Genomic DNA, 15,937 nt, shown 5'->3' with positions numbered 1-15,937 from the left:
TTTGTGGGGGGTCCGGATAGCCGGTCAACTATCCGGCCTGTGGCGGTAAGGTCATGATCGGTGAGCAGTAATTGGAAGATCCCTATGGGGGGGCGTCACCCATTACGGATGGGAGCGCCCGGGGGAGGTGGCCATTGGCCCCTCAACGGGGAGGCGGTCCCTTCTAAGGATGGGCCGCCGAAAGGAAAGGGAAGGCGGTCAAGGCCCCTTCCTGGGTAGGAGGGGCTACGGGCCCCTCCTGGGATTTTCCCGGGGCCAGGACACCTGCGACGGCAGATGTGGTAAGTTGTGTGGGGTGGGGAGGGGGGTTTACGCTACCTTCTAGACACCTCACACGAGTCCTCGGACGACCATTAAATGGCGTCGAGTTCATTGGGGCCCCCGTCAAGTCAAGGGAAATTGGTAGATGCACATGAGGTACAGCCTCTGTGCGGTCGCCCCTCGCAAGTGGGGGGGGTAATTCTGGTTTAGGGATCTGACACCGGTTACGACCTTGCCGTTGGCCCTTAACGTTAGGATGTACAATTTCAAGTTAAAATGTTTTGTAGGATGTTAGTTTCGGCTAGGAGAACCTTTGTATTAGAAATATGTTAAGGTTAGCCAAACATCGTAATGTGGAAAAGAAATTGTACATAATATGAAACTGTTATTTTAATGTTTTCATTTTGTTTCATATTTTAATAAATACGGCCGGGAGGGTCACTCCCTCCCGCCTTCCAAAAGTTCAGAACCGTTTCCGGTTTCCCATCCTTTGGGATTGTGTCGAGAGGGGGTGGCGGGTATCTCAGCCATATGGAAAGGGGCGACCACTCGGTCCCCCCGAACGTATGGTGGAGTACCCCGATCCCCCCGGGAGGCCATCTTGGGCGGGAGGCGAGTCTCGGCTGGTATGCCCGAAGCGGCGTAGCCGGGGCGCGCTTTTTTCCCGCCCTGGAGTGGGTTGTCCTAGACACTGAAGCCGCCAGCCACGCCCCCGGAGGCGGGCGGAGGCGGGTTTACGCCCGCCCGAAGACGGATAAAAGGAGCAACAAGCCAAGGAAGCATCCTCTTGTTCCTGTGCTCTGAAGCTGCACCTCCCTGCTGCACGTGAGCTCGAGACGGAACGAAGAGCCAATTTTGACCCACCCACCAGCCCCTGAAGACAGCAAGTGGTTTTGAAATGAAGTTTTTTGATGTGGTAACTCTATTTCTTACAGGTTGTGATGATTAAAGTGTTATTTGAGTATGCAATAAAGCGAAGGATTCTTTACAGTATGTTTTTAATTTTGAATAAAGTATTATTGCACGAGTGTTGATCAGTAATCATACGTGAAGCAGTTATGGTTGTTTTAATTTAGTGATTTCAGTTAATTGTCGTATTTATTTTGGTCGGGCGGTAAGGTCATGATCGGTGAGCAGTAATTGGAAGATCCCTATGGGGGGGGCGTCACCCATTTATTTATTTATTTATTTATTGGGACATTTGTAGAGCGCTGCGATTACGCACACCGGCGTGTCCACGCGCTAAAAAGTGGGAGAGGCAGCTAACAGAGGGCACAGAGACTGAGCGGACACTTATTTAGGGTAGAGAAATGTTTTAAGTTTCGCTCGGAACCTAGTCTCCTCCGGTTCCAGGCGCAAGTCCGCTGGCAGTTTGTTCCAATTTGTAGCCGCTAGGCATCTGAAAGACCTACCTCCCATGCGGGCTTTTTTAATTCTCGGGATCCTCAGTAGGCCCCATTACGGATGGGAGCGCCCGGGGGAGGTGGCCATTGGCCCCTCAACGGGGAGGCGGTCCCTTCTAAGGATGGGCCGCCGAAAGGAAAGGGAAGGCGGTCAAGGCCCCTTCCTGGGTAGGAGGGGCTACGGGCCCCTCCTGGGAATTTCCCGGGGCCAGGACACCTGCGACGGCAGATGTGGTAAGTTGTGTGGGGTGGGGAGGGGGGTTTACGCTACCTTCTAGACACCTCACACGAGTCCTCGGACGACCATTAAATGGCGTCGAGTTCATTGGGGCCCCCGTCAAGTCAAGGGAAATTGGTAGATGCACATGAGGTACAGCCTCTGTGCGGTCGCCCCTCGCAAGTGGGGGGGGTAATTCTGGTTTAGGGATCTGACACCGGTTACGACCTTGCCGTTGGCCCTTAACGTTAGGATGTACAATTTCAAGTTAAAATGTTCTGTAGGATGTTAGTTTCGGCTAGGAGAACCTTTGTATTAGAAATATGTTAAGGTTAGCCAAACATCGTAATGTGGAAAAGAAATTGTACATAATATGAAACTGTTATTTTAATGTTTTCATTTTGTTTCATATTTAAATAAATACGGCCGGGAGGGTCACTCCCTCCCGCCTTCCAAAAGTTCAGAACCGTTTCCGGTTTCCCATCCTTTGGGATTGTGTTGAGAGGGGGTGGCGGGTATCTCAGCCATATATTCATGGGTTCCACATAACCTTAACTGTAGTCACTGAGGACCTTATTTATGAAGACCTTCCGCCGCCGGTGCCTCATTTCTTAAATGGGAAAAAGTAACGCACCGGTGGCGCAAGGCCTTCATAAATAAAGTCCTGAATGTTTTCTTTTCTCAACCTCACTTACTGATACTAGAACCTGCAAACCAAATACGGCCCGTGAACTCTTTCTTAGTAGGTCGCGCACCGTAAAGACAGTTATACCACTGTTAACATTTTTTTTTATTGTTACTAAGCACCGACACAGTTCCGCTTCACTCAGAGTTAATCACTGCTCCCACGCTTCTACAGGCCAGACGCTATGTCGTATTTCTCTCCTTATCACCCTTTCATCTCCACAATAACAAACAGTTGTCCGCCAGCCACCAGAGAACAGACTCAGATGCAGAGGCACCAAAGAGTGAACCCATCACCAACTGCCATCTCCGGCTGTTTCCATGGTTACACCTCATTCTGCACCTTCCTGAAGGCACAGGTCAAAAGTTCATGTCTCAACGTTCTACAACAAACTAAGAACACTATTTTCCCTCCAGAAACACCTGCCAATCCACAACTCTGTTACATGTCTTGTTTTTTCACACCCAATAGTACTTTTCGTTTAACATAAACATTGACCTGTTCACTCTCCACTTGTTACAATCAACCAATCATTTTTATTTTTTTAACCACACCCAGCCTCTTCCTTTTTCTTTATTTAATATTTCAACTTCTAACTACCATTCCACTTCCAGAACCGATCGGAGGACGACTACAAATCCCTTGAAAATGAACGTCTGGCTAATAGGACACAGTTATATTCACTGGAGTGAAAAATATGCAGTAAGCAGACGAATTTCCAACCTCAGCTTACCAAATGTACACATAACATGGATTTCCAAAAGAGGATTGAAATGTCACCAATTGATTCCATTGGTGAAAACTTTTATGCATCTCCCAGAACCAGACCGTATAATTGTGCACTGTGGTGGGAACGATCTAGGCACAATCACTGGGGTAGGTCTGGAAATGCTTCTAAAAGACACCTTTCGACAATTGATGACACTTTTTCCTCGATCTGCCTTGGTATATTCCAATATATGCCAAAGACAGAAATGGAATTGGTCCAATCACCATTGTGCACAATTTGAGAAAGCAAGGAGACATGTAAATAAATCTGTTTCTGCATTCCTCAGAGATTATAGCATGGGTTCTATTTACCACAACAACTTGCGCTATCACATGCAAGACATCTATAGGAGAGACGGTGTTCATTTCACGAATGAGGGAAACAGAATCTTCCTCTGCAACATCAGGCTCTGCATCGGTACTTACTTATAAATGCAGAAAACACTCAATTAACACAAGGGCTCTTTTCAGAGCCACCTTATATCAAAGCACTCAAACTTCTGATTTACCTCCTTTTCCACACTCTTGTAAATAGGTGTGCGCGACCGAGTGCGCGCACCCCGTATTTTTTTTTCGGGGAAAAATTATATCTTTTTGCGTTTAAGGGCCTTACTGCACACCCCGAGAAAACCTACGCAGGAAGACAATCTCTACCTTCTCCCCTTTCCATGTTTCAACGCTTTGAAATGAACAATATATTTACTCGCAGTGACAAAATGGCGGACAAAACTTCCTGATTTCCTTCGAATCGAACGTTAACAGACGTCACGCAGCAAAATTCCGCTCGCGCGCGCAGCCGCTTGGGTGCGCGCACGTGTGCGCGCCTATAGATATATAATTGACTTTAACTTTAATTTTCTCAACAACTACTGAACGGATTTACACCATTCCAAAAAAAGCGTAATCTGCGAACAAGACTCTACAGTTTTGGCAAATTTCTTATAAATTCATTCATCCGTTCGAACTGTAGCCGAGTCTAAAGGTCCTATGGAAAATAACATTGAGAAAACACGTTTTGGGACCCCCCTTATATCTCAGCCCCCACTTGACCAATCCCCCCCAAACTTTCAGGGAAGGAGTGCAGCGAACCTAGCCATCTTCTTTGAGAAATTCGCAAAGACTCATCCACCAGGGCCAAAGTTATTCCAAATAGAATGTTGAGGATTTCCTATGGAAAACAATCCTAACTATAACTACCTACTGGCGACCGCCAGTAGGTAATATATATATATATATATATATATATATATATATATATATATATATATATATATATATATATATATATATATATATATATTATATATATATATATATATTGTACGCTCAAAATCCTCTCCCATCAAGAAAGGAAACAGCACTCCGGTGGCAGCAGACAGCAACGGTTTATTTTAGCAACAAAACAAACGTTTCGGTGTTAGCCTTCGTCAGTGTTACTAACCAACAGCACACAGTTCCGGTTAAATAAAGTTTTGTTTGCAAGGGTAGACATCAAGAAGGGACCAGCCCAACGAACACCAAGGTGGGCGCCATCTTAGAACGAATTCCTATGATGGGGACTAATGTGAAATATCACCGTACATCGGGATACTCACAAGAAGGAAGGGCATTAACACAATCGAGCCGTGGATCGGCATATGTCCCTTTACAGATGCATACCATGCCACAGATATATAAACAGTATACTACTCGGAACTATGCAAAGATGTTCAGCACATATCATATTAGCATTGATTAACTGTAATGGATGATTGTAATAATAAAGGCAGACAATTGCAAATAATGAAATAACCATCATAGAGCAAAAACAGCCAAGCCTCTGCCACTTGGAAAAGAGAAATACTTAATCTAAAAAGTGAATAAAGAATAAATACATTTCATAATCAGAATTTCATAGGCAATTCCTGAAAAGCAATAATTCATTATCAATAAATGATATATCGGGTCATCAGATAAATCGAAGTGATACTTATTAAAGACCTCAAAGTAGTATGAATGATTTCAGCAGATCACAACTTCATAACATAGTCATAGGCAAAGATACAAAGTTAGATTCATCACCGATATCAGTGGCAGTGGGGGGGGGGCGCCCGAGCCAAACAAGATAGGCAGTCATCCTTGCCTGGTTCGGTAAATGGAGATTACAAATGTTTGCCAATATTTACCAAGATGTACTGCCATTTCCTCCCCGCTATTCATGCCTTTCGGGTACTTAGTGGACAGATCGATGATATATCTTGATTCGAGGCGTTGCAGCCTTCTCAGTCTGTCCCCACCCCGTGGATTATGCCGAACATGATCTAACCCAAAAAAGCGTAATTTGTTTCTATCTTTATTGTGGTATTCCTAAAAGTGCCGGGCTACTGGATAGGAGGGGTCTACTCTGTCTATTGCCCTAAGGTGCTCCAGCACTCTCAGCTTAATTTGGTTAATGGTACTGCTGGTGTAACGTAAGCCACATGGGCATATTAGACAGTACACGGTGTAGACAGTGCTACATGTGATGTATTTATGGATCTTGTTGGTTCTGCCTGCCTCCGGGATATCATAATGAAGCACCCTCCGGCTGTTGGCGCATGCTTTGCACTTTCCACAGGGAAAGAACCCACTCATTTCCTTAAGGGTACTGGGCTGGGTAGTGGGAGCTTCCAAATGGCTATGTACCAACATATCCCCCAGGGACCTAGCCTTGCTAAAGGTCACTAGCAGATATGGTGGCAGATCTTCTCTTAGCACTTCATCAGTAAGCAAGATGTGCCAATTCTTGCGCATCATTGCTTTGAGGCTATCGGCCCCTGTGGAGTATGGTGTTATCATCCTAAATATACCCTTCTCATTGGTGTTCAGCCTACCCAGTTTCTTTTTGAGCAGGTCCTCCCTGGGGATCATCTTGACTTTCTCCAGTGTGTTCTGCAATAGTGGTTCATCATACCCTCTTAGGCAAAAGCGGGCCAAGCAATCCGAGGCAGCTGCCTAAAATTCCCGGTCTTTGGTGCTCTTCCTCTTGATTCTCAAGAGTTCCCCATAGGGGAAACTCTTGATGAGTTTAGGTGGATGTCCGCTTTTAGCGAAGAGGATAGAATTCCCCGCTGTCTCCTTACGGTACAGCGAGGTGTGGACATGGCCATTCTCAATGTATACCCGTAGGTCCAAGTAGTTGGCTGCCACCCCACTAATTGTCCCAGACAGGTGCACGTTGTAGATGTTATCATTAAGAGATTCGATGTATTTCTCTGCCGTGTCCCTGGTCCCCTGCCACACGATGAACAAGTCATCGATGTAGCGGTACCAGTGTACCACCTTACCGCTTTCCTGGCCTTCTTTCCAGCTTCTGGGCACCCGCTCCTCCCACCAGCCAACGAATAAGTTTGCATAGCTGGGGCGAAGCAGGTGCCCATCGTTGTACCAGAGATTTGCCTGTAAAGCCTATCCTCAAACAAAAATATGTTATGAGTTAAGCAAAACTGCACGAATTCAATCAGCATAGTATTATGTTATGCAAAACGGATTTGGCGTTTGCCTAGATAGTGTTCAATAGCAGCCAATCCGTGAGTATGATCAATGATGGTATAAAGGCTGGTGATGTCCATCACCAGGAATAGATAGTCTGGTTTCCAGTCCATAACAGCCACTTTGCTTAAAAAGTCTTTGGTATCTTGAATGTAAGATTCCAAGTTTAAGACAAGGGGGAAGATGTAATTATCCACAAATCTTGACATATTCTTTGTCAACCCATCAATAGAGGCCACAATGGGACGGCCCGGAGGAGAGATATTGTTTTTGTGCAGCTTGGGCAGATGATAGAAAGTCGGCGTCATGGGGTGTTGCTGCGCATACATATATTAGTGGGTTTCACTTACATTATATATGCTTACATTTTCATGATAAAGACATATTTGTGGTAAAGACTTGTGTGGGAAAGACTGGGCAGTAAATGTAGCTTCCCAAGTTAATGCAGATGAGCATGAGTGAATGGGATTGTGAGAGTGTTACACTTGTGAGTCTGCCGTACATGATCCGCCTACCTCTTCCACCACCTGGGCCATTCTGGAATGGAACTAGCTCATTGGATGGAATTGCGAGCAAATAATCCACCTTCACAAATTGCAAATGTATTTATATAGCGCTTACTACCCCTTTCTAGGCGCTGAAGTGCTTAAGTCAAAGATCACCCGCCAAAAGAACAATTGATAAACAGAATGCACAACAATGTCATACATTCACCGGAGTATAGAGATCTGGGCCTAAATACATTGTTTTTGTGCTCACCACGCCATACCAGTTTCAACCCAGCCATATGCAAATCAGTCTTGACCCTGTACCTCATGGGAACAGTCCAGCCAGAACTGCCAGGCTAGGTCCTTCCTTGACTGGAAACAGGCATCCTACGACCGGTTTCGGGGTTTCACCCCTCATCAGCGAAGATAGCTTGACTCCAGTGGCATGGAGAGCAAGGCACCCACGTCTGGGCATACCCGTCCCTCTCGGGTGGCAAATGCAAAAACTACAACACTGGATTCAAGGTAGCCTGGCTGATGAAGGGTGATGCCTAGAAACGGTCCCAGGATGATTGTTTCCAGTCCAGGGAGGACCTAGCCTGGCAGTTCTGGCTGGACTGTCCCATGAGGTACAGGATCAAGACTGATTTGCATATGGCTGGGTCCAAACTAGGGTAGTGTGGTGAGCAAAATAATGATGGATTTAACCCAGATCCTCGTGGCTGGGGGTGAACGTTCGCATTGTCCAGCATTCCGTCCATCAATTGTTTCTTTTGCAAAGCTCACCAGATGCCACAGGAAATTGATGCAATTTAACAAGGACATGACCTAAGTGAGCCTAAAGATATCTTTCTATCACTACAATGGTTTTTGCATTTACAAATGAACACTGTTTGTATCAGTATACTTGCTTCTGTGACACTTTTTGCATACCTGCATGTGCTGCTTTTCTGCATGACGTCTGCTCGATGAAAACCAGAAAGCTTGCAAAATCCGTCATTGCTATAAACGATAGGCCAGTCGACAATCTGAGCATTGCCTAACAAGAAGCTTGATTCTGAAAATCAAAGATATAAGTTTCAAAAATAAGAATGACGTGTCAGGGTAAAATAATTATTTCTGGTGAAGCAATATATTAAACCTTATTTTGTATTTTTTAGAAAAATATCAAACTTATGCAGAACTATGTATATTTTAGATTGTCTCCTGTTACAGATGGAAATAAAACAAATACATGTTTAAACAGCATACAAAAAGCATTTTAGTATGCAGCTGATGGTTCCCACAAGCCGGTTCTTTTCTTAACTAGCATTAGAGGACAACTTGAGCTGGAAGCTAACTACAATTTTGCTAAATACCCCACAGTTTAGTTGGTTAGATGCCGGTGTTGTGTAGTATCTGGTATCCCAGGCATTATCAATTATGAGAATATCTATCTCCTCCCAAACTCTGGACATTGCAATTTTTATTCCCCAGGTAGTAAAGTAGACCCTGGATTACTGGGTCCTCCTCCGAGGTAATCCCGATTATGGAGAGTTTTCAGGTTAGGTTTACCCGCTAATTTAGTAGGTGGTAAACCTGAGCAGCAGTCCCCATTGGGCATGAGCTGCACTCACAGGGTGCAGATGGGAAGAGCAGTTGATGTTGAGAATTGGGGGATGCTTACATTATGTCCCCAGAATCCTAATAAAATTAGTATCAGTAAATAAAGTTCACAATGCACACATATACACAACACCATATGGATAGAAGCTGCAGTTAAATATATAAAATACCTGCATTAGCTGATCCTTGACTAATAAAATCACCCCAGAAAATATGACACATTTAGTAAAGCCCGCTACTTAACAGTAATTTCCATTGCTCCGAGTCCAGGCCTTCCCGTTCCATTCCTTACACATGAGCAGTTTGCCTGCTTCACAGAACCTATCACCTAGCTGAGGTCAAAATACTTCCCCCAATATGGCGCTGCCTGCCCAGCATGCAATAAAGGGGGAAGCACGTCACTAGGACAGCCTGAGAATAGCAAAGAAATTCATAAGGGAGAAAAAAATAAAACGATCACCAGAAACAGAAATCTGGATGGGTGGAACGGACTCAGTATGGAACAGGAAGACCTGGACTAGGAGTGATGAAGATTACCGGTAAGTAATCAGGCAATACCTTCTTGTTTGTCTTCCTGTCCCAGTCCTTACACATGAGCCCATACCTAAGCACATGGTGATCACACAGAAACTAAGGATGATGCAACATATTTGATGTATTTAATGCAAAAACAAAGCACAAATCACAGATTATGTGCAGCTGAAAAAACATGGGTGCCAAACTCCAAGGATGTGGCCATCCCCACCAGAAGACAGTTGTGGGAAAACAAATGTGGTGGGAGAAGCCCATGTAGCAGCATTACAAATGTCATGCAGTGATGCAATCTTAAACATTACCCAGGATGTGGAAACACCCTGAGTTGACCGCTCCTGGATAGAAAAGGGAAAACAAGACAATAACACACTTCAACCATCGAGTCAGAGTGAACAAAGAAGGCTTGAGACATTTGCCTGAGAGACTAAGGGTGATAAACAATGAATCCACTTGCATAAATGCACTGGTACGGTCCAGATAAATGAGAAGGCATCTCAACACATCCAGAGAATAGGGAGCCTCTTCCTGCTCCAGAGAAGACGGGTCAGAACAAAAAATCGGCAGGATAATGTCTTCCTGACAGTGGAAGTCAGAAAAGGTTTGGACCTGACTAGGATGCAAAATTACCTTGTCTGGACAGAACATACAAATGGAGGGCAGCCATGAAAGCCCTAACCCTGCACCCAGAAGAAATTGCCACCAAAAAGAACCTTAGCAGAAAGATAATTAAGGTCAACTAAAAAAGGGGCGCAAATGGAGGACCAGCCAATGCCTGAGCAACAACCGCACAATGCCAGGGGGGGAATCAAAAATCGGGAGACAGGACGCTGAAGCAAAATGCTCCGCAAGAGACGCGCCACCAAGAGAGGGACTGAGGACATATCTGAGCTTCTGAAGTTGAGCGGGAGACTCGATGCTGAAGCAAAAAAGCCCGCAAGAGGCATGCCACTGAGGAAAGACAGGGGACATAGCTAAACCTCTTAAAGCCAGAATACCGACCCATTCGATATGAAGAGTCGAGACCGCAAGACCTGATAAAAAGTCTTATGCCCTGACAGGATCACAAGAAACTGAAAACAGTTTCCCACCAAGAGTTAAAACTTTTCCAATGATGACTGTGAGACTTCAGGGTGAAAGGCCTGAGAGACAACTGAATGTTCTGAGCCACCTCAAGTGAAAAACCCTGAGCCACCATAGTCAACCTCTCAAGTGCCATGCCCCCAGCCGGAGAACCTGGGGAGATGGCGTGCTGAGAGGAAGAACATGGAGTGCACATGGGTGAATGAGAAACCCCTAAAGGGGTCATACTGCCAAAACCTGAAGAAGGGGAATCCAAGGTCTCTGAGACAATTCTGGAACAACCAGAAGAACCTCCACCCAATCCAACCCAATTTTCCTGAGTACTATGGAATTCAAGGGAAATGGGAGAAAGGCAAACAGAAGACCCTGGGACCATGGGATGGAGAAATTACCTATCGCACAGGTCAACCTCAAGGGAATCAGGCTGCAAAACTGAGGGAGAGTGGTCGTCTCCTCAGGGACAAACAGGTCCAGCCAGGAAAGGCCAAACCTGGAGAGAATCTGCTGAAAAAGAAGGAGTGACAGACACATGGTCAGAGAAGAGGGAACACCTTGCGTAAAGAATCCACAAGCCCATTCTTCTTCCCTGGAAGAAAGACTACAGAGCGAGAGAAAAGATTATTCAGGCCCACAGGCAAATCTTCTGAGGAAGGGGAAACAAGGACTGTGCACCCCCCTTTCCAGCTGATATAGTCATGAACAATCTGGTTGTCCATCTGAAGACAGACAGCATTGTGCCGAAGGAGAGGAGAGAACCAAAGAAGTGCCTCCAAAACTGCCATCAATTCCCTGCAGTTGGAGGTCTGAGAAGACTTAAAAATGGACCACCTGCCCTGGGCCTTGCACTCCCTAGAGCCACCCCTCACCCCTTTGGTGCTTGCATCAGTCATTAAGACTACCAAGGGAGGAGGATTGAAGCCCTTGGAGAGATTGAGAAGTAACAACCACCACCGAAGGGAATGACTTATGTCTGGGCTAACAGGAATGAGAGACTCATATTCTTGGGAGGATGGATTCCAGTTATGATGCACAAGGGGATACAAATGCAGATGGGCCCAGGGAAGTACTTGCAGTTTGCAGGCCATCTCCCCCTGACTCCGTAGCCAGAGATGAGCAGACAGCTGAGGTTGGGACAGAACCCAGGAGAAACAGAGTCAATTGTCTTTTGGGAGACAGAAACTCCATCCCCAGATCCATTTGGAAGAGGGTTCCTATAAACTTCAGAGGACAGAGGGGGGCACAGGCATGGCTTCCTGTGGTTGACGAGAAACCCAAAAGTTTCCAGAAGATGACAGACTTGACACACATCCTCTGTTTTCTTAGAGAAAGAAGGAGAGACAATTAGACAATCTTCAAGGTAAGGGTAGATTTAAATACCTCGAGAATACCTACAAGAGGGTCCAGGAGTTTTGTAAAAACACTTGACATTGATTAAATGTCGAAAGGAAACCCCTGGAATTGGTAGTGCCTTGAGCCCAATGGGAAGTGAAGAAACTGCTGATCCACCATATGGATGGGAAAATGCAGGTACATGTCCATCAGATCTAGCAATACGAAGAAACACTGCTGATGAATCCGCTGAAGGATCCACTGCAAGGTCACCATGTTGAAGTGACGATGAGGAATGTGCAAATTCACCCCTTTCAGGTCCAAGAGTGGATGGTATTCACAGGTACACTTCTGCACAAGAAACTGGATGGAATAATATCACAGCCCCCTCATCTGGGGTGGAACCTAGATGATGGCTACCTTCTCCAAAACAAACCGAACACCTTTCAGAAATGCCACCTGGTTCACGGGATTCAACAACAGACAAGTTTCCTTGAATACCTGGGCTAGGTGAGATGACATGTCTATCAGGTAACAGGAGATCACCCTCTGAACTGCCCGAGCATCCAATATCCCCCCCCCCCCCCCACTAGTTACAAAAGATGTGAAGCCTTCCACCAACCAGAAAGGAGTTTATAGTCACTACTTTTGAGAAGGACTGGAGAAGGTATCATCAGACGGAGAACAGGATTTATCACCTCCAGCCCCCATGCCCCCCCCAGCCACAACCTCTGCCTGAAATGGGCTGGCTAGCTGCTCTAGCTTGAGAAGAAGCGTTCTGATATCCAAAACCTGTCTGGGAGGGAGGGTGAATGGGTTCCACCAGCTTCCTATTCTCGGCCAACCGCTTCACCATCTCATTAAGTTGTTGACCAAACACCTTTGAACTTTCAAATGGCAACTTTAAGATGACAGACTTCTGTAAGGCATCTGCCTTCCATGCCTGCATCCATATATGGCAATGTGTCATAGGGGGTGCCCCCGATGTTGTAACTGCTGAACATAAGTTATCGAATGAGATGTTAGACAAGTAGCGGACCTGGAGTCCCATCAGAGCCAGCAGAGAGAAAGTATCCCCTCTCTCACTCATCTGTAAGGCAGAGTCTGGTAAGGCTTCAATTGGGACTGAACCATATCATTTTTATAGATCGTTGCCATAATGGAAAAATTGGAAGCGGTTTAAGACCTCTTCACTGCCCCTTCCACCTTCTTATCCACTGAGTCAGAAGGAAGGGCGTCATCCGAAAGCACCATGCTCTGCGAAGACAGGCCAGCAATCAGGGTATCCACCTTGAATTGATTGTGGGAATTCCTTGGAAGAACCCTCCAAAGCATTCCGCTTGCATAGAAAACAAGGGAACACAATCTCCTTCCACTCATGAGAAAGCACCTTGCGAACCGCACTGTGCAATAGCAAAAAGGCTGGGTCAGGGTGCTGGCATTAAATAAAAAAATCATCTTCCAACTCCTGCTCCACAGGTGTAGATTGTCCTAGACATGAGGAAAAAAGGCCAGAGAACTCAGCTCACTCCACGAAGCCACCCTGCCACCCGTCCTCCTTATCAATGTCTTCAATGTCCATAATGGGATTTGGCTATGGAACTTTTGCAGGAGGCCCCTGTGATCCTCTAACCAGAAAAGCAGCCTCAACCGACTCCTTAAAGTGCAGGCGAAGCGCTGCCAAAGTGGGCACCCCCGCAGATTTATCTGATGTAGACTCAATCACCGGCCTGGAACCCCACAATACCGGTGCTCCTGTTACTCACCCATTTCTAGGCAACCAAAAGAAGCTGAACACGTTCTAGCAATGCTGCCAGCTTCAAGGGATTCTGGGCCAGGGGAGTCTCCTTGATCCTGGAACGTCGCAGGAGCTGTGAGGGGCAGGTGACAGCTCGAACATAAAAACAGAACCTCCGGACATGTGGCTGCAACAGTGGATTTTTCCGGGGGGAGAAATACAAGAAGCCAAAGAGGAAGCTCAGCACCTCTGAGGAGCCCTTATGTAATCGCGGACTGCCCAATGCAAAGTGGAAGCCCTGCTGGGGAATAAAACATGGGAGAGAGGATGCTAGGTGCTGCAACCCATGACTGGACAAGCATCCACTGAGCAGGTTAGTGTGATCCCAAAAAGAAAATAAGACTGGTCGTGCACGTCCAATAAGAAAACAGTAGTACAACATAAAGCATGCACAAACTTACCTCTGCCTCCGCTAGACATCGATCTGCAGTGCAAGAAGAAAAGAACCGGCTATCCTAGTGCTGTGCTTACCCCTTTATGCATGCTAGGTAGTCAACACCATATTGGCGGAAGTATTCTGACCTCATCTAGTTGATAGGTTCTGTGAAGCAGGCGAACTGCTCATGTGTAATGAATGGGACTGGAAGACGGACACGTCGGTAATGCAACTGAGGGAGCGTCTTCGTCTCATTTCTCGGTTTGAGTGTACTTAATAAAAGCCCTAACGGAGATAATTGATATGTCTGCAGAACCGATTTTATTATTGATGCATTGCATTTTAAAAGCATACGGGAAAAAAGTATGGATGACAAAACAAGCACAGTCATAAGTTGGTAAAACATGATATAACATCTAATTAGACAATGTGTTACTGCAGAGACTGGTTCAATATAAGATTAGCATGATTGAATCACCGTGGTTTGATAAACTTCAGCCTTTAAATGTACATAACATGAGAACAATTTAGTTAGGCAATAGTAACTCTTGCTATTAGCACAAATAATATAATTCAGAGTGCTTTAGTTCGGTGCTACAGCTGTGCAAGGATAGTCTGGAACGAAAATGATGTTGCACAGATTTTAGTTTTCAATCGTAACATGCAAGAAGCAATAAGGAATGCCCTTCAACAGTGCTCCCCACAATCTCGAAAACGAAACAATGATAGCTTGAATTACACAGCGCCCCTCAATAGCTCATCATCCAAATTGTCTGTCTGCGAAGTTTTGTGTCATGTAATCCATTTAGGGCCTCTCTACATGTGTCCCAGAGCAGGGGGTGTTAATTCGGCACCTGTGGGGTAAATGATACCGTGAGTTTTGTATACTCTGGGGTGAGGGGGTGGGGAGGGGCGGAACTAACATGGATTAGGTATTCCACAAGAAACGAGGAATTATAGGGAATTATAATAACTGGTAGGTGGCTTTTCCACTGGCCTTGCAATTTGGATGAGACTGGTAACCAGGCTTCCACTCACGTCAGGAATTCCTGATTACTTGTAATAAGGCCCTCACTGCCTGTGCTGTGATACAGCATTACTCTCTTCTAAGTGCTTTTCCTAATCTTCCTGTCATCAAAGTCTTCCTTCTCCACCAGTGGCAGTTAGGGATCTTTGAAGGTGGTGGGGTGTAATACCGTGCAGGAGTTCACCTGATCTGTTTTCGAAATTTGCCTCATTCATACCAACTCCCTCTCACATTTCCTCTCTTTCTGCTACTTACTCTAACTCATATTCTCTCACTTGCTCATTCTCACTCAAACGTACTCTCACTCACACACAAATATACTCATTCACTGCTTCTCTATCTCATTTACTAATTTACCTACACACACTCACTGGCTCTGGGCCCTGATCAACTGCACCTGTGCACCATTATTAGCTACACCCCTGACTCACATCCACTTCCTATCACAACCTCCAAAAAATCAGTGATCATAACACATTCATAATACTTACCTCATTCCCTCGAACTCACTTCCTATATTCATACACACTCTCAAACTCACATTCTCACTCACTTTTATTCTCATTGACACTCTCAAACACAGTCACACACACACACTTTCACTCAATCTTATTTAGTCTCAATCATTCAAACGCACTTAAACACATACAAAATAGGTAATACATACACTTGCATAGACAAATCATGTTTTTTTTACTTGCCTTGCTTTCTTAGCTGGCAACTTGGCTCCATGGCAGCAGCAGAGCAGGAATCTGGTGCTGGGTATTGGAACCAGCAAGCCATGATTCCTAAAGAGGAGCCAGGGGGAGCTGCTAGGGCAGGATTGAACAGGGGAAGACACACCTCAATCCCTCTC

The 15,937-nt window shown here is 45.5% G+C and overlaps 1 protein-coding gene across 1 annotated transcript in view; it reads right to left on the bottom strand.

Moving 5' to 3' along the window:
* The window catches only part of KCNH5 (potassium voltage-gated channel subfamily H member 5), an 815,449-nt gene that overhangs the window by 677,547 nt on the left and 121,965 nt on the right, over nucleotides 1-15,937 (bottom strand). The window contains exon 2 of the mRNA XM_086937941.1: nucleotides 8,266-8,389. Coding sequence (XP_086794067.1) covers nucleotides 8,266-8,389 — 124 coding nt within the window. The remainder of the gene's footprint in view (nucleotides 1-8,265; nucleotides 8,390-15,937) is intronic.

This window comes from Lissotriton vulgaris, chromosome 9 (assembly GCF_964263255.1).
Source record: "Lissotriton vulgaris chromosome 9, aLisVul1.2, whole genome shotgun sequence".
Classification (NCBI taxonomy): domain Eukaryota; kingdom Metazoa; phylum Chordata; class Amphibia; order Caudata; family Salamandridae; genus Lissotriton; species Lissotriton vulgaris.
Note: the sequence above shows the minus strand (reverse complement) of the source record. Positions and strands in the feature narration are given on the sequence as shown.